The 22003-nt window shown below is 36.2% G+C and overlaps 1 protein-coding gene across 2 annotated transcripts in view; it reads right to left on the bottom strand.

Annotated features, from left to right (window-relative positions):
- Positions 1-22003, bottom strand: part of TMTC2 (transmembrane O-mannosyltransferase targeting cadherins 2) — a 402099-nt gene that overhangs the window by 145753 nt on the left and 234343 nt on the right. For both annotated transcript variants that reach the window (XR_006784765.1, XM_045830613.1), the window contains exons 5-7: positions 6078-6163; positions 5096-5280; positions 3942-4020 (exon numbers count right to left, since the gene is read on the bottom strand). Coding sequence is in view for 1 of the 2 variants with exons in the window: in XM_045830613.1 (XP_045686569.1) it covers positions 3942-4020; positions 5096-5280; positions 6078-6163 (350 nt within the window). In the remaining variant the exon portion in view is untranslated. The remainder of the gene's footprint in view (positions 1-3941; positions 4021-5095; positions 5281-6077; positions 6164-22003) is intronic.

Raw genomic sequence — 22003 nt, 5'->3', positions numbered from 1 at the left:
AAGCCCTACCCATAAAGAAATAATATACTGGTAAATACAAAAAGAACTGAAAGAGAATACAGTCATTGACATTTGGAACTTAAAGATCCACAGAAATGGTGATTACAGTGGAAGGTAATCTTTTGAAATGCTTCCTAGGTTGGACGTTTGATCCAGTAACTTCACTTTCCTTATTCCAATCAGTCCTTAAACTGACTCTGCTATTACAGCCACCTAAAGGATGGGAAAACTGAGACTTCAATTCAGTAATTTGCCCAAAGTCACTCAGCTAGTAAGTACCAAAGTCATGAACTGAACCTGGGCTGACTTTACACTATACTCCATCTCCACTTAATCCAACCAATTCTCTTAAGAGAAAACTGAGGCCCACAGAAATACTCACACAACTGACTAGGAGCAATTTTATGTTATTTTGTGATATGACCTCTAAATATTTCACATATTCTCATACTTTACTAATTGCAAACAACATCTAGGTGAAAGTTTCATTTTTATTCATAATATTTAGTAGCTGCTTTATAATATTCTTATTGTTATAATTCACATAATTTTGAATGAGATGGTATTTCTCAATTATTGTTATTCAATCATCTTGCTTTTATGAAATCAGATAATAAAGAGAATATATTTTAAATAGTTTTTTTAATTTACTTATGAACTGACAGAGTAAAAGTTAACAAGCTTAGAGTAAAATATAGAAAAAAATTTAAAGTGGGAAATAAATTGATCAAACTTTTTTTTATTAACACACAAATGGGAAAATATGATTGCTTATTTGGTGTTCAGGGTAAATCAACCACTGGCATGTAGAATAGAGTAATATAAGTTTTTCATAAAACGTTCAAGGAAAGGGAAAATACACAGAACTATTTTTTTAAATAAAAGAGCAACTGCAATGGATTGAGTTATTAAACTAACATTCATACATGATTGTGTATTTTCACACATATTCCTTTATTTGTCTTAACCTCCAAATAAAAGAAAACCAGGATAAAAATAATGTTTGTACATATACACACAAGTGCTTGGGGGCAGTGGTCATAGAGGGAAAAATGAATGAGCCATGAGAAAAATGAATACTTACAGGTTAAATCTAGCCAGACATTATAATCCATCACTGATCCCTGAAGGGCACTAATAATATGTAAATGTGAGAATTAGAAAACACATTCAAGGCTGTTGATAAACTTGATAGGATAATCAGCACATGCTGACAGACTAATGAAACTGATGAACTGATAAGGCAGCTTATCTCCCGGACCATTTTTTTTTCCTGTCAAATGGAGGCTAATCAAAATGTATTAGGAGTTAAAAGCAAACACTCAGAGGATTTCAACCATTTGATTAGGATGTGAATTCACTCTCTGAGAAAATTATAGTTTCATAAACAATTGAAACTACAAAACCTGGTCAGATAACAAATCTTCACATAAAATTAAACAGAACACAGCCACAATAATTAGGGAAGAAATTTGCAATTTTAAATAATATTGTGATTCTCCCCCTCGCAAACTGCTAGAGCACTTTTCAGGGTCTGGGCAAAGCGACCACCTCTTTCTATAATGGAAAATAAGACAAAGGACTAAACGATAACTCCAGGGACACACTTATCTTTCACTGCCTGTGTGTGCTCAGCATCTGTGTAACCATGAGAGACATATCCCAAGGTACCAGCTGAATTTTCAATCAAATTTATTTACATAAAATAATTGAATGAATTTTCTGAAATCACTAACTAGATTGAATGCAACATTTCCTATTAACAATAAAGATGCCAAATGCCATCTGTTGCCAAGGATCTCAGGGTCCTTTCCTAGTTTAAAGAAAGACTTCTTATTTCATAATTGAGGGAAATGGGGAATAATAGCCTTCCCAATTATTAGCGTGAAGAATAAAATTATAAACTGAAATCCTTGTGCCTCTTTAGATAAAGCTAGAGAAAATGATCCTTTTAGTATTCATTTCAACAGAAATAACCATCCAGTATTAATGCAGTAAAGTTAACTCTTATAATCCTAAACACTCTAGGCACACACTTTATGGACATGCACATTTTGTCTGCGTAGTTATACTGGTACAATACTGGAGAGTGTAAGGTGAGGTTTTAATTTATATGAGTTTAAGGGCAAAAGTACATTTAATGAAGGTGGAGTTTACCCTTTAGTAACTATAGCAAAGAGAAAAAGAAGCAGCAACTAGAAATACTCCAATGGCCTTTTTAATACAAGCATCAACTCATCCCACTGCTGCACTGACTACTGGGGGGAGCCCTCCAAGGCATGCAGTGAATATATTAACCTCTTGCAAATCATAATTTTTCTGTTTATTGAGCCACACCTCATTCTGTCTCTGAACTTTTTCTTAAATTTCTGCCATTTATAGAGAAAAACAAAAGTGAGTGTCCTTGCCAGGCATATATTCTACAGTTTGGGAGGTTTTAAGATTGTCTGTGTGTATGTGTGGGCTCAAGCCATACAGCTAATATCAGTTTTTTTAAATCATGGAATATAGAAATATAAAATAATCTAGAGACTATGTTGTCTCATTTCTTTTACATGCATGAGGGGGGCCTAGAAATATTAAACTCCTAACCAAGTTTAGTAAAAAAAGAATATCTGAGTTCGTAATTTGTGCTTTGGAGAAAAAAAGTATGATTTGAGGATGAAAGCAACCTCTTCTCTTCTCTCCCTTATCTGGAAACAGTGAAGTTAACCAATCAGCAGAGCAACTTAAACTTTAGGGACTTCTGGCAAGAGTCACACACAGAATAGGCTGTTTTCAGTTCTGTCCACCATCAAATAGCTGTGGTAACAGTTTACAGTCACAGATCAGCTACAGGTGATAGGTGGATATTTTATGAGAAATTCTAGTTCTTGACTTCTTGTGCTTAGAAAAACCAATGCCCTAGCTTGTACCCTTTCTAATAAAAAAATTAAGCTAATTGTCCAATGTAAAAAAAAAGGAATAATTATGGTTGCACATTTGCATTTTTCACAGTATTATTTTCACTCACAATTACTAAATCTGAAAAACCTAGAGATCCAAGCCCTGATCAATGAAAATCATACATATTGACTCAGTTATTCCCATCTTTTATGGCATCAAATATCATTCATCTCACATATAACTTGTGTATAAAAATGACATTATACTACACATCCATCTCTATAATAAGCTATTTTCTGCTTAATATACACTAAAAGTTTTTAAATAAATTTGGCATTATTTTAAACAGCTGTATATATTTCATTCTATGGATGTACATATTTAACCAATTTTATCCCCCCCCCAGAAGGAATAAAGACGTTTTCAGAAAAAGAAAAAAATCATTCATCTCTACATCATAGCATGGTTAGCAGAGGTGTCCAACCTACTGGCATCTCTGAGCTGCACTGGAAGAAGAAGAGCTGTCTTCGGACACACATTAAATACACTGCAACACATAATCACAAAAAAACCTCATAATGTTTTAAGTAAATTTACAACTTTGTGTTGGGCCATGTTCACAGCCATCCTAGGCTGCATGTGGTCTGCAGGCTGCAGGTGTGACACCCCTGCCAGAAGATCTTCTGATTAAGAAAATTATGTGATTAAAATGATCATGAATTTGATAAATTCACTAAAATCTGTGCACTTCATTCATCTTTTACAACCTCTGAAGTCGAGCTCATACTGAATACCCAGAAGGCTGTGGGAGCACCTTGCAGCAACTCTGGGATCTAGACGTCCTGTGGAAAATCACTACGACAATGCACGTATTTGTTCTTGACAGGACAAGTGTGCTTGGGAAAAACGTGACTGTGACACCCAATCGGGAACAAGGATTTTTGGGGGGGAGGACAAATGAGGTAACTAATTAAAATTACATTTCACAGAATCACAGGTTTTAATTTTTCCACAGGTCCCTGAAATATCCATTGAAATATTAATGTCTCACTTACCCATCATGTTGTACAAGCTCTGTGGGGGAAACTGCCTTGGCATTTTCTGAATTGCTTCCTTATATACATGAAGGGCTTCCTAATTTAAGAAACAAACGAAAATAATATATGAAACACAAGAATGTTCACCAAAAATAAAACAATAACATCCTTCCAAAATTAAAAACTTCCATTGCTATTTCCAAATGGTTCATGGGAGGAGAAAAATTAAGGTGTCTTTTGGTATTGTACTGCCTCAATTACATGAATAAAAGTAGTCAACCCATTCAGTGAAGAAGGCCAGATAAAAATTTAGTTTAACAAGTAGGTGAATGTCACTAAGCTCTTTTATTTTAATATAAAATTTTAGTTCATATAGATTATTTCATTAAAACACTAGAAAATGTCTATTTGGAAGTCACCTGTAGCCATCTAAAATCTGTAGTTACTTTAAGTATGGCCACCAAGTAGGATCTAAATAAAATATCAAATAATGTACCTAGATACTGAGACACCCTGAGATTATGAAATGCAATTATTTTTAAAGGTGTATCTATATCTCTGTATTGTATCATTGGTATAACCTGAAAGAGCATGTAGGGGTGTGGTCCGCGAAAGAGGAGGAGGGGCATTGAACGGGAAGGAAGAAGCCTGGTGAAGGTGCTTTCTGTGGGGCAGAAAGGCGGGGCAAGATGGCTCTGCCTGCCACTGTGAGTACAAGGTCCTGCCTCCATCACTCTTCTCCTCTCCCAATTAATAAAAAATCAATTTTCATTTAATTACTATTTTAAAAGAACCAAAAGAAATGGGTGGGATTTACAGCATGTCAATACTCAGAGTACAATGTATTTTTAACATTAAACACTGGGTATAAGGTAACAATAGCAATGTATCTTGGATCATAAAATCTGAGATAAGCAAGTGAGTTTGTGATGGTTCTTCTTCCCCTTTCCTGCTCTGAGAAATGCACAGTAGAGAAATCTCTTAAGATTCTTTAGCAGAGTTTCCACGCCCCCTCCTCCCAAAATGAATTTCACTGTGAAACTCTTAAAAAAAAGACACACATTAACTTCTTAAATGATCACAGTGCCCCCATGATGAGAACATAGGCAGGAAACACTGAGACTGGATGAGAAGGAGGGGGAAGGAAAAGGGGAGAGGGGTTTTAGTCTGACCTCATAGCGACCCTGTTCATGGTAGAGCTTTCCTAGGTTGTACAGACAGCTGGTAACCGAGCTCTTATGGGCGTGAGGGTCCTTTAGGTTTTCATCAGGGATCTCAGAACACTTTAGGAATGTGCGTCGGGCTTCTTCTGTCTTTCCTTGGTTCATCAAAATAATGCCGGTGTTTAAATATGCAGCTGGGGGGGGGGGCGGTATAGAAATATAAATGTGAGAAGATGATGTGCACTGTGGATACAATAAGTTATCTTTACTTCAATTAACTTTCTATGGATTATTTCCGATTTTAAGAAAAACAAAGAAAAAATACTTAAGGAACAAACAAATGTACATGCGAACAATTAATATAGTAAGAAGTGCAGGTAGCATTGGAAAATATATGGAATAGTCTCTGTCCTCAAAAAGTTCAATGTATTTTGATGCCCAGACCAATGTGACTCAGCTGGTTGGGCATCATTCCTGCAAAGGGAAAGGTCACCAGTTCAATTCCTGGTGAGGGCACATGCCTGGGTTGTGGGTTCAGTTCCTGGTCCAGGCACATATGAGAGGCAACCAATCGATGTTTCTCTCTCTCTCTTTCTCCCCTCCTTCCCCTCTCTCTAAAAATAAATGAAAATTAGCAATCCTTCTTTTTGGATTTTTATTTTGTTGTTCAAGTATAGTTGTCTCCATTTTCCTGCCACCACTTTCCCTTGTCCCATCCACCCCCACAAAACTCTTTAAAAACTTCAAAATATTTTGAGCTTAAAATCTAGATGAATAAAAGTTGTACTTAATATATTAAAAATGATAAGCTGATATCAAAATATGAATAAATTGAGAGAGAAGATTTTAGAAGCTTACAATTTGATTGGCAACTATTTAAAAAGAGGAGTACCACATTTTTTTCTCTGTGAGGTTGTAAGTCACCAAGATAATTTTCATGCATAAAGAAGCAAAGAGGTATTTAAAAAGAAAAAATTTGAGTATTACTTACAAGCCAGTGTAGGCCTGCTTCCAATCGCCAATTTATAATAATGTAATGCTTCTGCAAACCTGCTGCTCTCCTGCAGAAGTAACCCCCTGCATGAAGAAAATAGAAATTTGGAGATATGGCTGTATTACTACACATAAAACCACACATTTTAATTTAATATTTCAAAAATGAAAATGGTTAAGGGGCCGTAAAAATGCTGGCCTGATACTATAAAAACAAATCCTAAATAGAAGGAAATTATTCCTCAGGAAAGAAAATATTGGAGAGGTATCAGTTGCATTTATGGTGCATAAGAAAGTATTAAGAAGTACTTTTCAAAGCCCTGTACCCTCACTGCACTTTCCCCTTTCCAGCAGTCTTTTCTCTCCCACTGGAATTACAAAGCACCTGGATTCTCTTGCAGCATGCAGATTTTTTTCACTTCGGAAAGGAAACTTTTCTAAGTTAAATATATACATATATCTATATATATAAGTATATATACACATATATAAGTACAGAGATACATACATACATACATACATACATACATACATACATACATAGATAGATAGATATGGTACCTCTCCCACCGGAAAGGCAAGGGTAATCTAGGTCAATAGCACACAGTCAGAATTTAATCTGATGCCATAAAGACATAAAGGAAAAGATTGGAGACTATGTACACTGATGTTTCCTTGTTTGGATTTGGTCAAATAAGCTTAAATTCCACAACACTGGGCACATTTCAGACCACTACATACCCTCAGACTCCATGCCCCTCCCCCCAGGAGGCTCTTAGGCAGCCTCATGGATTATCCCAGCCATTCCAGACCCCCGTCCTCATGACCTATTTGAGAATTAATTATAATCCTATCTATGAAAATACTGTGTTAGGGAACTGAACTAAGTTCAAAAGGCTCTCACTGAGGGCTTTTTAGACTGCCCCTATTCTCTTGTAATCAGCAAGTATCTTACAGACATTTGGCACCTCCTTGGGGCCTGAGTACTGCTGTTATCATCCTCAAATTGCAGATTCTACGTGCCAGCAGCTGAAGCCTTTGAAAGGCTGGTGAAATGGAGCTTTGAGAAATGAGAAGGTTACTGATAAAAGCTTATCATTTTGCAGAACATTATTAAATGCTCAGTTTATTATTTAATAGGCACCATTAAAAACATCTAAAGGAAATAATTTTGAAATTAAAGGTTGCTTACTCTTGTCATTAGTGAATTAACTTCCTTCTTTTTAATACTATTTGTTAAAAAGTAATTTGAATAGATCAAACCATTCCAAAATACCTGAACATCACTTATGTCTATACATAAATGTACATTTTTATTAAAAATTTTGAGTAACAATTAATGTGATCATGAAGTTCATATGTTTTTCTGTTAACTATACTTTTCAGTTGCTAGGAACAAAGAACAATGTTTTCTGCAGAACTCAAAAGTCTGTGAAAATGTTCAATTGCCTTTAAAAGCAAGTAAAATTGATAAAGAAAAAGAACACTCACATGCATTTCAAAAAAGAAATAATATCCTTTATCAATAATTTTATTGACAAAATGCTTTCCAGTTATTAAGCTCATATACATTAGCTCATTGTAAAAACTTATCTGCAAACTTAGTTGTCTGCATCATTTTCCTTTGAGATTCAGATAAAGAGGCACTTTTCCTTTGATACAAGACTAATGACCCCAGAGGAAAGCCACCAACCAGATATTTAATCAGTTCTTTCTACCATTTTCAAGAATGAAAATCCTTCCATGAGCCTCTCTTTAGGCAGCACCTTCCATCTCTTTCCCCATTACAGCTTTCTTTCCCATCAGACCACAGACATGTCCTTGTGCCTGTTTGCCTAAAGGGGGGAAAACTCTACAACCTTGACTCAGTCCTGCATCTGCCTCTGACTACTGCTTGTTACTGTTCTTCCCGTTAAAGTCAGAGTTCTTTTGAGGATGCCTATGATTTACCTGTCCAATGACTAAAACTCCATTTACCCCTAACCAGTTTGGGCTCTTTTCCAGAATTCTAAGAGTGTCATAATGAAATTTCTACTAATTATCAGACCTTAAAAATAGTATGTCTATGTGAACCACCCATTCAACTGTAGTGCCTGTAACTACTGAATTTATCTTCCTTCCTGAAACTCAGTATTTTCTTGGCTTCCAGAAAATCAGTCTCCCCTAGTTCTCTTTTTCCCTGGGACAGAAAATGGGGAAAGTGTCTCTTTATTCACTTATTCCTTTAAAAGAAGTTGATGTTTCACAAGACTTTGTCTTTTCCCCCTTTCTGGATAAATATTGACTCTGCATGACATTGCACATACATGTAGCTCATCTGCTGACTGTTGTCCCTTCTGACTTCCAGATCTATTTTATACAGTTTACTGAGCCATGTCAACTTAGTTGCTCAGTGGAATTCAAAATCAATACATTCAAATATTAAAAACAGTAACTCCCACTGAAAACTAGACAATAAAATAAAGAAAGAAGAAAAAAATCTCCTCAATAGTCAGCACCATCATTGACTCCAGTTGCTAAAATCAGAAACCTGGTTATCACTCTTGACTTTCCATCTGTCCTCACCACCCTTCCACATTTCAGTATCCAAATCCTACCGAGTCTCATTTTCTAAGATTCTTCATTCTGCCCCTCAAGGTTCATCTTTACGGCTATCTGAGCTCTTTTTATCTTTCCTGTCACCTAAATAACTGCAATAGCCCACTAATTAGTCTCCACATAATTACATTCCTAAAGGGCAAATATGCAGTTAGGCTACACAGAAAGAGCAGGGGGAGATGAGCACATCTCTTTGACAAGGTGCCTAAAGCCCATAAACCTTGAAAGCTGATGTATGTGTTCAGCCTCATGGGCTCCCCAATACTGACGTATGATATTCCTGTCATTTTCCTTATTAATAAAATATACAAAGAAGTAGGATCGAGGGTGGGAGGTGGGAATGGCCAGTATTGGGGGAAGTTGTACGGGGAAAATGGAGACAGCTGAACTTGAACAACAATAAAAAAAATAAAATAAACAAATAAAGAAAAATAAAATATACAAAGAAGAGAAAGAAGTAATTGGAATGACAGCCAGGCCTAGACAATCCTGTCTGGCCTCCTTATTTTTTAGAGGAATTTAGTCACATGGAGATATGCAGCAGGCAAGGCTCCAGAATTATACCTGTAGTTCTGTAAATTTAGGGTATCATCCTCTGCATCACATGAAAAAAGTTAGTAAGGACATAGTCTAACCAACTGAGATGGCTTTGTGAAGGATTTCTAATGGCCAAGGATTTAATTAAGCACACAACTATTCCCTAGGAATCATGCTGCAAATGTGAACAAGACAGAGATGCACGTGCCTATGATGCCCAATCTACAGGTGGAGACGAGATTAAAAAAATGGTATGGAGAATCACTGTGATAGAGGACAGAAGGCTAAACTACTCCAGCTCAGGAATGGACAAAGGTTCAGAGTCAAAGTGACACTAGCAAAGGCTTGAAACGCAAGCAGCAGTTGGCCAGCAATAAAAAGTAGTATCTTCAGCCTCATGTTACAGAGGAAGTGAGAGAGGCCCACAGAGAATTTACCAACTAACCCTAGATTTCATGGTTCATAAGAAGGCAAGGTGAGGATTGAAACAAGTTCTCTGATACCAAATGTCATGCTCATTCTAGAAGAAAAAGTGAAATTTTACATACATGCATAGTAGGCTATGTTTGCTTTTACTCTAAAAGTCTTCAGATTTTTTGTAACACTAACTTGCACTGATGCTGTGATAAGGAATCAACCAAGCTTCTGTTACTGCCCTTTCCTACCCTTACAGAACCCATTCTTTATTTTATTGAAACTATGAGAGAGGGGCAGAAACGTTTCACATCATAATAGTTACGGTGGTAGTAATAATAACAATAGCTAAACTTATCATTTACAATGCATCCTGTACTTTATATATGTTAACTTATTTATTACTCAACAATAATCATCTGAGGTAGGTTATTCTTACTGGCCCCATTTTACAGATGATGAACCTTGGGCAAGAAAAAGTTTAGCCACACACCAAAGGTCACACACCTAGTAAGAAGTGTGCCATAATTCAAGCTTGGCAGTCTCATTAGTATATGTAGGATCTGTAATTTTATAGATCACTCATACCAAATGACCGTTTTAAGTTGATGACACAGATTGTTTACATGCTGATCATGTTGGTATAATCTTCTGGTTTCTATGTCTACAGCATTAAAAATAAGGGCACATTTTAAAAAACTACCCAGCAAGAATCTAATGGGAAATAATTTTATTCACATCATGTAAAGTTGCCTTATTACAAGAAATAAGGTTCTCATGTCCCTGTCAATCACATACATGAGCTATGTAAAGAATAAAGAATATATAAAAGCAAACTACAGGGATTAAGTAATTTTCCAAATAATTCTAATCTATCATCATTTCTGTTTTCATAAAAAAATACAGTTTTCTGAAAAAGTATGGCCTTTCCCCACCACTGTCAGCACACCTGAACAAACTGTCAGCATCTCTAGGATAAGACTGCCTTCTACATAGTACTGTTAAACCATACACATTTTCAAGTGAGGCTACCTTTGCCATAGGTTCTAAGAAACATCTTTAAAAGTGGTCAAAATCTGAGATATGCAAAAGGTATTAATAAAGAATATCAGCAGATGAAAAGTATATTTTTCAAGGGTCTGCACTGCGGTAAGTAAGCATTTGGGCAGAACACAGGTGCAATGGGGTGTGGTTTACACAGAGTGATGCACCCTGAAAACTATGGAGCCTCTAAAAGATAGTGCTTGGTTTCTTTTTTGATTTTACCAATGCATAACATGTGGCACCACTACAACATATTAAACACTGAAACTGCAATCACCGAACAATGAATAAGTATTCTTTTGAATAAACTGCCTCACAGTGAAGACAGTAAAAAATCATATTACAATGTAAATAAAGCATAAAGTGTTTTGAGAATACACAAAGGGTACACCTTCCCTAGGTGAAAGTGCAGTGGAGTTCACAGAGAAGTAAAGAATGCAGGAGTGGAGTTCCAGACAGATCAAGCTATGTGCATGAAAACTCAAAGTTACAGAGAATAACAGTTTTATCTACCAGTAGCAATAGCAGCAGGTTTCATCGAAAATAAATGGCCATCTACCTAGGAAGCATTTGGAAACAAAAGCTAAGACAACTTAAAATTAAGATTATATTATTGAGAATAATTCAGTAATAAATAGTTTGGCTATTTCCTGGGCAAAAATACTTAGTAATCAAAATAAATCAGACAACATTGTTCACAGGTGATGGCTCACAAAATAACTTACAATCTCTAGGGTCCAATTACCAACAAAATACCATCTTTATCTTAAATGAGATTTTCATTCTGAATTCTGTTTGTTTTATTATCTTTTAATACATGTAGGTACTTTAAAAGTAAGATTTTTTCCTCGGAGATAGAATATTATGAATTTTAGATGTTTAATATTTTTACATGTGAAATTAATTAGCATTTGGTTTGCAGACATATTTGAACTTCCCGTTAATTCAAATTAATTTTGCTAATGACTCTAATAATGAGATTTTATATAATTTTACTGTAAAGTGGCATTACAGTTATATTTTCTCTGTTTTCTCAAAATCCATGCTTAGTGTTAGGCTATGTTTATAACAGGACAACTGAAAAAATAAATTTTTAATTTCTATCATGGAATGGAATAATTAATAGCATCTTACACCCATAATACACAAGTGCCCCCAAATCTTGCTTGATAAATGATACAACAGGCAAACATTTCAAGTGACTACCTGCAGCAAATGGAATCAAACTCATAGTCCTTTTTAAAAACTGACACTGTAAAGTAAGTTACTAATACTTGAATCAAATGCAGTAATTCCAAAGGTTAGAGTAATACAACAGCTTAGGAATTGAATGCCTAATATGCACTCACCCCTGAACACATAGGAAGAACCATTATCAATCAGGTACTGGGCTTGGTCATGTGACTAAACTCTGTCCCATTAGATGAAAGGACAGTGGTCTGTGCATCTCTAAGGTGAGTAAGTCCTCACAAGGTATGTAAGTCCCATTCTGACGATGGAGGAGAGCAAACTAAAAGGAGCCCAGAAACTGAGCCCTTCGTGACACTCCCACAACCCTGGGCTGGCTAGCTCAACACTTCTTTCTGTCAGACAGAAAATGTCATTGTACCTAGTTTAATCCAGTGACTTTCAACCTTTTTCATCTCATGGAACACATAAACTAATTGCTAAAATTCTGTGACACCAAAAATGTTTTTGCCGATCTGCCAAAATAATAGGTATAATTTTGATTCATTCACATCAGGCCACTGATGTGTTCTGCTGTCATTTTTTTATTTGACAATCTAAGGGAAAAGAGGTCAGTGCTGCTGACAAAACAGTCAGGTATTGCATTTCTTAAAAATTCTTATGGCACAGTGGTAGAAAAAACACTAGTTTAAGCTAATGTTATTTTGGGCTTCTTCTCATCTGCAAACCAACCTTTTCCCAATTGATAATACATAACAGGTATTGTCTTGTTTTAACTCTATAAGGTCATAAAATAAGGAACAAAGTATGGCTTTCACAGAGAATTTTAAGGAAAACTTCTTTTAATTACATTTGAATGACTACAAAGTATGAGTTGTCTGGTTTTCAGTGATAAGCAGAGTAGGCAATTGCCAAGTATAAAAGTTGCAATTAAAATATTTAATTAAAATTATATAATTTAAGAGCGTAATGGGTGGATGAAATTGGGACTCTGAAATTAAGCTTGTAGACATCAGAGTGGTCAGAGTTTTCACTCTGCCCAAAAGAGCAATGACATTAGTAGTGTTTTTATATTCAAAAAGAAAAAAAAAAAATTAATCATTTCAATCCCCGAATAAATAGAAAGAGGGAAACTCACAGGAATTACCAAGCAAAATAGAAATAGGATTGCCATCTCAGAAAAAAAGATTCAGGGATGTATAAGTGATGACTGAATTTGAGCCCCAAAGGAGATACCAGTGACAAAATTATACATATTTTCTGATCTTACCCAGCATTCCTGTGACTTTCTGGTCACCCTAGGACAACAGACTTTGTATTTGAGGACCAAGCAAAAGATTCTTTCTACTCACACTTCCCCCCTCAAATTATCTGCTTAACTTTCTTTCTCTCCCTTTCTTTTAAAATTAAACTATTTCAATTTAGTAGGTAAAATGATACTTTTACAAAGATGGCACTGGGTAGGAGAGCACAAATAGAGGAAGAGAATGTAAATAGTTACTTTTTTTACTTAAACCACATAACCTCAACTTATTAGAATAATACACGTGCAACAAAAAGCATAATTTAATTGGATACTTATTTTAAACTACTGCTAAGTCATTACACATGATTATTATATACAATAGGTACTGTGAGCAACATAAAAAGTTGTCCCTTCTTGAAAGGTTAAATTGCACTGGGAAGGGTAGTAAGCAAGTAGTTTTCCCACTCTGTACTTTTTTTTGCATGAAGAATGGAAATGGAGATGGAGAAGAAGACAATAACCATGTGGTTATTGTGTGTGAACTAATTTCTAATGTCACATAACTGCCAAGCAGGTTTCAGGAAATACAGTTCAGCCTCCTCTTTGGTAGCACTGTTCTGACACAGACCTGCAGACTTTGACAGCTAAATAAAGTAGAATGACCACTATTTCATAAAGAGAATTTGTTTATTCTAACCTGTCAAATATGGAACAGTAGGCATCTGATCAAAATGATTGAAAAAAATATATTATACATCACCAAAAGCTCTATCAACTTATCAATACTAGGATAAAATGAACAACTTGTAGCTTATTTTTTTTTAATTTTAAAATTAGTTTTTGTTTGGGTCTAATGAAAGAAGTATATTCTCACTATAATATCATGTCTTCAAAATATGTGAGGTCTCAAATCGAGCATTAGTTACAAAGGTACTTCTCCTGAGTTAGAACTTGACATCTAAATAAACTCTATCCTATATAAGTCCACTTGTATTCTGTGACAGCTCCAGAACAAGATGCTTCATGATTACTATCTTATGTAATTCTGATCATAAACCCATAAGAGTATAATTCCAATTTTACAAATAAGGAGATTTTTGATTCCCAAAAATCAGAATGGTTATTCAACAAATCTATGTCACATTAATTATTGTTGGATCTGGAATTCACAGAACTACACTGTATGTTAATATATGCATAATTCACTTTATACCTGTCTTCTGAATATATAATTAAGGCTACATTTTCCTCTACATGTCATAAAATAATAGCAGGTATGAATACACTTTCCTAGTTAAAAACAGTAATTAACAGGAAGAAAGACACTTACTACCAGATGCCTTCATGATAGTGTTTTCCATAACATTTCTTTTCATTCTGATAATTAACAATATAAAATATTATTACATTTTACTTTGGAGATATTAAAACATTCAGGAGAGAGGTTACACAACTCACCCTTGATAATATATCTGACAAGTCTTAAGATGGGACTCTTACTCAAGAGTTTGCCAGGCTTCCAATCATGCTGTCTTCTCGTTAGCCCCCACTGGCCCCTGTTTTTAGTTAAAGTATTAATAACTGCCCTCTCTCTGGTTCATATCCACAGTGCTTCTTCATTGTCTATATCAACAAATTTCTCTCTTTCCTTCTTTATACATGTCCATCCCAATAAACATCTTGCATTTGCTTCAAACTTAAAGTATAGCTTCCAATGCCAACCAACTTTACCAAGAAATACAGAATAACCAATATGCTTGTGTGATTGCTAGTTTTATATGTCAACTACACTAAGTTGACCAGAGATATCTGGTGAAATGTTATTTCTGAATGTGCCTGTGAGAATGTTTCTGGAAGAGATTAGCATTTTATTCAGTTGACTGAGTAAAGCACATTACCTTCCCCAATGTGGGTGGTCATCATCCAATCTGAAGAGGGCCTGAGTAGGTCAAAAGGGGGAATGGGAGAATTAGCTTTCTCTCTCCCCCTGAGCTGGGGACACTGGTCTTCTGTGAGACCGCCTGGTTCTCAGACTTCCAGGCTCAGAATGGAATTTATACCAGTCTCTCTGTCCTTACAACTTTACCACCACCCTTCCTGAGTCTTTAGCTTGCAGGGGCAGACTGTGGGACTTCTCAGTCTTCATAATTATATGAGTGAGCTGACTTGTGTGTGTGTATGGATATGTGTGTATATAATATAAAAAATATATAATATATTATGTAATATATGAAGTGTGTATATATGTGCATATACACACTACTTATACGTGTGTATATATGGATATGTGTGCATATAAAATATATCATATTTTAGTGTACATATATCATGTATACTACTTATACATGATATATACATGTGTATACATTATCATGTATAAATAGTATATGTATGTATATGTACATATATATACACACACTTCATTAATTTGTCTAGAGATCTCTGCCTAATACAACTTGCAAAGAGGTTTCCTTAAGTTACTCTTGTATTCCAGACCCACTCCTCTTTATGAAAACGCTTACTAGTGAGTGAGTATATTCCCACAAAGGTGTAGCCAATGAATAATTAGAAACAGAATAAAATTAACCACCAACCAACTCTTCCATTTTTCTTATTATATATCAAGTGCCTAGGCACTTTATTTAATCTGTGCTGCAACAGTGGGAAATACCATAACCCAATTTGCAGATGAGGAATAAGAGTTTAGCAATGTGAGCAAAGCCTGTCACGGGAACAAAACATGGAAGGCTTCAATCCAAGTCTTGTAAATCTTCTAATACTCAAGCCCATGCTCTTAAGTATTTGCCTTTGTGGTATAAAGGTACCAAAGTTAAAATATTTTAAAGAGGAACTTTTCCCTCTTCCTCCCTCCCTCCCCATGAAAACAGATACTATGCTGATCCGCCTACATTAATTTTCTAGGATTGCGGTCAAATCTCTTTCAAATATTTACCTCATCACGTAAGATAATAGTATGATTTAAAACAAATATAATTAAGAACTGAAAAGCACCTAACAAAAATTAAAGGCATTAACCACCAATAATTAAACTTTAAACCTATTGATATTTGCTCATTCTTTGCTGTTTACAGGAACTATCCAAAGTGGATGACAAATTATTATGTAATTTCTTGAAGCAGAAACACCAGGTGGATGGTGTGCAATCACTGAGGAGGATCCCCTAAGCTGAGATACAGGCAGGGGCCTGACCTAATCAGTGAATGCCAATGAAATCAGACTGTTGCCCTGGCTGATGTGGCTCAGTGGATCGAATGCTGCCCTGCAAACCAAAGGGTTGCTGGTTCAATTCCTAGTCAGGGCACATGCCTGGGATGAGGGCCAGGTCCCCAGTAAAGAGGTGTACGAGAGGCAACCACACATTGATGTTGCTCTCCCTCTCTTTCTCCTTCCCTTCCCCTCTCTAAAAATAAATAAAAAGTAAATCTTTAAAAAATCAGGCTGTTGATTTGTTCATTCATTCATTCAAAATATATTTTGAAAGTATCATTATAGAGATTTACTGACAAGCATAAAAATGAGAAAATTTAAAAAGTAACAAAGCAGTAACAAAGCTGTATACAGGGAACACCATATAGTATGTTCTGTGGAAATCCACAGTAAGAAAACCTCCCTTAGACCCATTTGTTCAGGCAGTGTGGGGGTGGGGGGAGCAGAGGCAGGAAGAGAACATTTGTGAATTCCACAGGAATCAACACACTCAAGAAAATATTACAAAGAAAAAAAGCTTCAGGGCCTGATTCCATCATAGATATGGTTATAATTTGGGTTAGAGATGTTCCCATGGGCACACAGTGATTTAGTGCAATGTACTCACTTTAAACACAAATGTTGAACAAAGTGGGTGTTTTCTTTGTCCCTTAGCAGCAGTGCTCGAACAAAAGTCTGCTGTTGAAGCAATAAATTATGAAAGGGGGAAAGGTATCATGTATCTCACAGACCAGCAGGAATAGGTGTTAGGTCATACAAGCAGTTTCTAACTTAAGGACAAGCAAGATGAGTTCCAAAAATGAAACTCTGAGTCTCTCCTTTTTTCATGGAATAAATTTTGCAACCTAGAAACAATTCACTCATAGGTTTATCTTGAAGTACTTCTAGAACAAAAGGAAACACCATTTATAAGAATGTTCCTAAAACTGCCTTTGCAGGTTTAATTTTGGTGCTTGGAAGGATTGTCCGTCCGTCCACCCAACACAGGGGTCAAAGAGAGCAAGGATCCATTCATAAGTAGTCATCACTTACTGGTACTAGCTTTGCGGGGGCGGGGGACCAGGTGGCAAACTGGTGCCTGAGGCTGAAGAGAGGAAAACAGAGCAGGAGGGAACGGAAAGTCATGTATGCAATCATGGAAGGTTGGTGTTAGAGGTGCCAAATGAAGAGAAAATTGGTGAATATTTTCAGGAACACTTGGTTTTATTCTCTTTTCCACTCACTCCACCCTTTTGTTTTATAAAGGTACTGGCTTGGCCCCAGAGCAAATTTTTAGTCCTGAATGCTTCTCTTTACTACCTTTTTAAAAAAGAACAGAGCCTGGAAATTGGCAAACTTGCTTGTCTTTCCTCCCTATCAGTTGTTGCTTTTGCTTCAAGCAGCATTCTCTTCTCCAACCCTGAGTCTCAGAAGAATGAGTACAGAGTTCTCATTCACGGTGCGCACCATCCTTACATCTGAGCTTTGAGAATTAGAGATATTTACAAAGATTTTTACTTCGAACAGTCAAAGATGCAGGGGACCCACACAACAATCATTAAAACAAAACAAAACAGTCATTCACATATCACAACTGGTGTGAAAACCTGGTCTGCCTTTAGGTTTCAGGATGCCTCAGAGTACTCCCCTAACCTGAAATTTCTGCTCATGAAAGAGCCAGCCTGTTATTTTTGGAGACTGCTGATAAGATGCCTCATACTAACCACAATAGATCAAGTTCTCCTTCTTTGAAGACTGGGGAGAAATTTCCTCACATTGGTCTCCTTATTATCACAATAGCAATATGGGATTATTTTTCCTCTCTCTTGCCTTTCATCCAACTCCCATCTAGTCTTCTCCAACAAGGGACCATGGGAGTGAAACAAACATGGGGGTACTATAATTAAAAACAGAGAAAGCATAAAGCAAAAAGAGCATTCTTAGGCACTCTTGGATTCTGCAGAGGTAAACAGGGAAAGAAGAAGAAACAGAAAGTGGAAATGAAACTTTCTAAAACAATCTATGATGCATACTTCATGCATGAGGAGTTGAAGAAGAATGTATGTACCTAAATTAGGGGTAGCATATATAAATATGCAAGGCTTGTCTGGGAAAATTCCAGGCATTGTTACTATAAATAGAATGATTTGTACAACATTGATGTAACCCAGGAGCCAAGGACAGTGGACTGGAATGCACATGCATGAGCAATGACAACTTCACTGTACTAGTCAGCGGGGAGGTAGATGCCATTGAGTGAGCATGTGTACTGTGTGGTCATTGCATTGAAAATGACTGAGTGGGTAGAGCAACAAATCCACATCAAGTTTTGCATTCAGCTTGAACATTTCTCTGCAGAAACCATTCAGATGATTTAGAAGGCTTTTGAGGATATTACAATGAATACAGTACAAATATAAGTGTGGCACAAATGCTTCTTCAAAGATGGGTGAAAAAGATCCACATTCTGGAAGGCCTGTAACATATAGAAAACCTGTATGGGCTGCAATCAACTAAGATCAGTGAATGACAATGTGAGAACTAGAAGCTGATCTGGGGATTCCAAAAACTTCTATGTCTGAGATTTTGACACAGGATCTTTGCATGAAACCTGTCAGAAAAATTTGTTTTGTGGCTTCTGCTACCAGAACAGGAGGAACATCATGCAGCAGTTGCTAGTCACTTGATTCAACCACTACCAATGCAACAGATTTCCTCAAAAAGGTCATAACCAGAGATGAATCCATGGAGCTATGGCTATGATCTGAAAACGAAGACCCAGTTGTCCCAATGGAAGTCTCCTGATTCTCCCTGCCCGAAAAAGGCACAGCAAAGTCACAAGATCATGACCATGCTAACTGTGGAAGTTGGAAAGGTATTCCATAATGAGGGTGCCCCTTCAGGCCAAACAATTAATAAGGAATACTACCTCAATGTTCTTCATTGGTTGAGAGATGCAATATAAGGAAAGTGGCCACAACTATAGGCAACTAGTGATTGGTGCATCATGACAATGTGCATCATGACAGTGAGCCTGCTCATGCATCATGTCTCATGCAGAGTTTTTTTTAATATATTTTACTGGTTTTGCTATTGCAGTTGTTCCCATTTTCCCCCTTCCCCCACCCAGCCAATAACCTTCCAAAAGATCTCCATTTCTATGATTCTGTTCCTGTTCTACTTGCTTGCTTTGTTTTTTAGATTCAGCTGTAGACAGTTGTGAATTTATTACCACTTTAATGTTCATAGTCTTGAATTTCTTTTTCTTATGTAAGTCCCTTTAACATTTCATATAATAAGGGCTTAGTGAGGATGAACTCCTTTAGTTTTAACTTGTCTGGAAAGCACTTTATCTGTTCTTCCATTCTAATGACAACTTTGCTGGATCGAGTAATGTAGGTTGTAGGCCCTTGGTTTTCATCACTTTGAATACTTCTTGCCAGTCCCTTCTTGCCTGCAAAGTTTCTTTTGAGAAATCAGCTGACAGCCTCATTCTCATGGGAACTCCTTTGTACGTAACTCTCTGCCTTTCTCTTGCTGCTTTTAAGACTCTCTCTTCATCTTTAACCTGTGGCATTTCAATTATAATGTGTCTTGGTTTGATCCTGTTTGGGTCTAACTCCTTTGAGAGTCTCTGTGCTTCCTGGACTTGTATGTCTATTTCTTTCACCACATGAGAAAAGTTTTCTTTCATTATTTTTTTCAATTGAGTTTTCAATTTCTTGCTCTCCCTCTTCTCCTTCTGGCACCCCTATGATTTGGAAGTTGGCATGTTTGGAGATATCTCAGCGCCTCCTTATTCTATTCTTGGTTTTTTTTTTAATTCTTTTTTCTTCTTGCTGTTCTGACTGAATGCTTTTTCTCCCTTATGTTCCCAATTGTAGCTGTGAATATTGGCTTCATCGCCTTTACTGCTGATTCCCTCTGGATTTTTCTTTATTTCACTTAATACAACCTTCATTTTTGCCTGTGTCTTTTTTATGCTGTTGCAGCACCCAATGAGTTCTTTGAGCATCCTGATAACCAGTGTTTAAACTCTGCATCTGACAGATTGCTTATCTCCATTTCATTTAGTTATTTTCCTGGAGTTTTGTTCTGTTCTTTCCTTTGGGCCATATTTCTTTGTATCCTCAGTTTGGCAGTATACCTATGTTTCTTTCTGTGTATTAGGTAGAACTGGTTTGACTTAGTAGCATGGCCTCGTAGAGGAAATGCACCCATCTGGATGAATGTGGTTTCTTTAAATCCTTGGTGGTCGGACTTTCATACAGCTAGATTTTCTTATGAATCTGGGTGATGTGTGTTTTGTAGTTTAGTTATAATTTTTGCTGTAGTTGTGCACAGAGGTGAAGCATGTTTACCTATACTTCCATCTTGGACAGAAGTCTCTTAACCTGCCTGTTGCCAACCAGGTAGTCCAGCTGTGTAGAGCTTTTTGGTGAAACATCAAGTCACGCGGGTGACTCAGCACCTGTACAGCCCAATTGATGTCCTGTGACTTCTGGATTTTCCTAAAACTAAAATAACCTTTGAAAGTGAAAAAATTCCAGACCATTGATGAGATACAGGAAAATATGATGTGGTAGCTACTGGCAACTGGGAGAACTACATGAGGTCCCAAAATACATACTTTGAAGGGGACTGAAGCGTCAATGTACAACGTAATGTACAATGTTTCTTGTATCTTGTACCTTCTTCAGTAAATGTATTTCATATGCATGGATGGATACTTTCTGGACATGCCTCATGCATTCAACATTTATTTTCTACTGTGAACTAAGCGCTATACTAGACACTTAGCATATACACAAAAACCCTGGCTTCATAGAGCATACATGTTAGCAGTACACAAAATAAACTATAAATTTGTATTCAACTAATATGACTAGATGTAGTTAGAAGATGATACAGTTCATGAGAAGGTGATCAATGTAATGTAAACAAAGGAATCAAGTCAAGGACAGGAGTGTGAGAGTGGGGGAGGGGCTGCAGTGTAAATAGTTTCAGCCAGGAGTCCTCACGTCGTTCTTTGAAGCAAAGAAAAAAGGCATATCAGATATACATTAGCCATGGATACTACTTAATAGGTTACTTATATAAATAACATATATAATAAAAATAAGCAGCTAAGATATTAATTTTTTAAATTCACTTTTCATCTTAATATCCAAATATCGTAAACTTCAGCTATATGTTGAACAGCTTCTCCATCATATAGGCAAACCATAGATAGTTTTTGTATAAGAGAAGAAATAAATTAAATGGAAGACAACATTACTGTATTTCCTGGTGTGTCTAGAAAATAAGTCATAGTAATTGGAAATCTGCAGAAGACTGACTGGAAATACACAAGTAACAAATTTATATCTGTTCATATCTCTTCTGCAGCAAAAGGAAAAGGCTATTTTCTTGTTCCATAATGCAAAATCTCCTTCTGAGAAAACAAAAGTTTACTTGAAATTCTGTTGCAAATCAGCCTGCACTTCCCACCTGAGCATAATTTTAGGAAAAACAAAAAATGCTTCTAGCCATTTAAGCAATGTTCAATCAGTTATAAAGTTAAACCAAACAAAAGGCCTTAAAACAGGATATTATTATGGATTTTTTAAATTTTATTTTGATTTAATCTTTATTGTATTTTCCCATTACCATTTAGTTCCTTTATACTCCCTCCCCACTGCAGTCATCAC

This window comes from Phyllostomus hastatus, unplaced genomic scaffold (genome assembly GCF_019186645.2).
Source record: "Phyllostomus hastatus isolate PE091 unplaced genomic scaffold, TTU_PhHast_1.1 phas_contig_152, whole genome shotgun sequence".
Classification (NCBI taxonomy): domain Eukaryota; kingdom Metazoa; phylum Chordata; class Mammalia; order Chiroptera; family Phyllostomidae; genus Phyllostomus; species Phyllostomus hastatus.
Note: the sequence above shows the minus strand (reverse complement) of the source record. Positions and strands in the feature narration are given on the sequence as shown.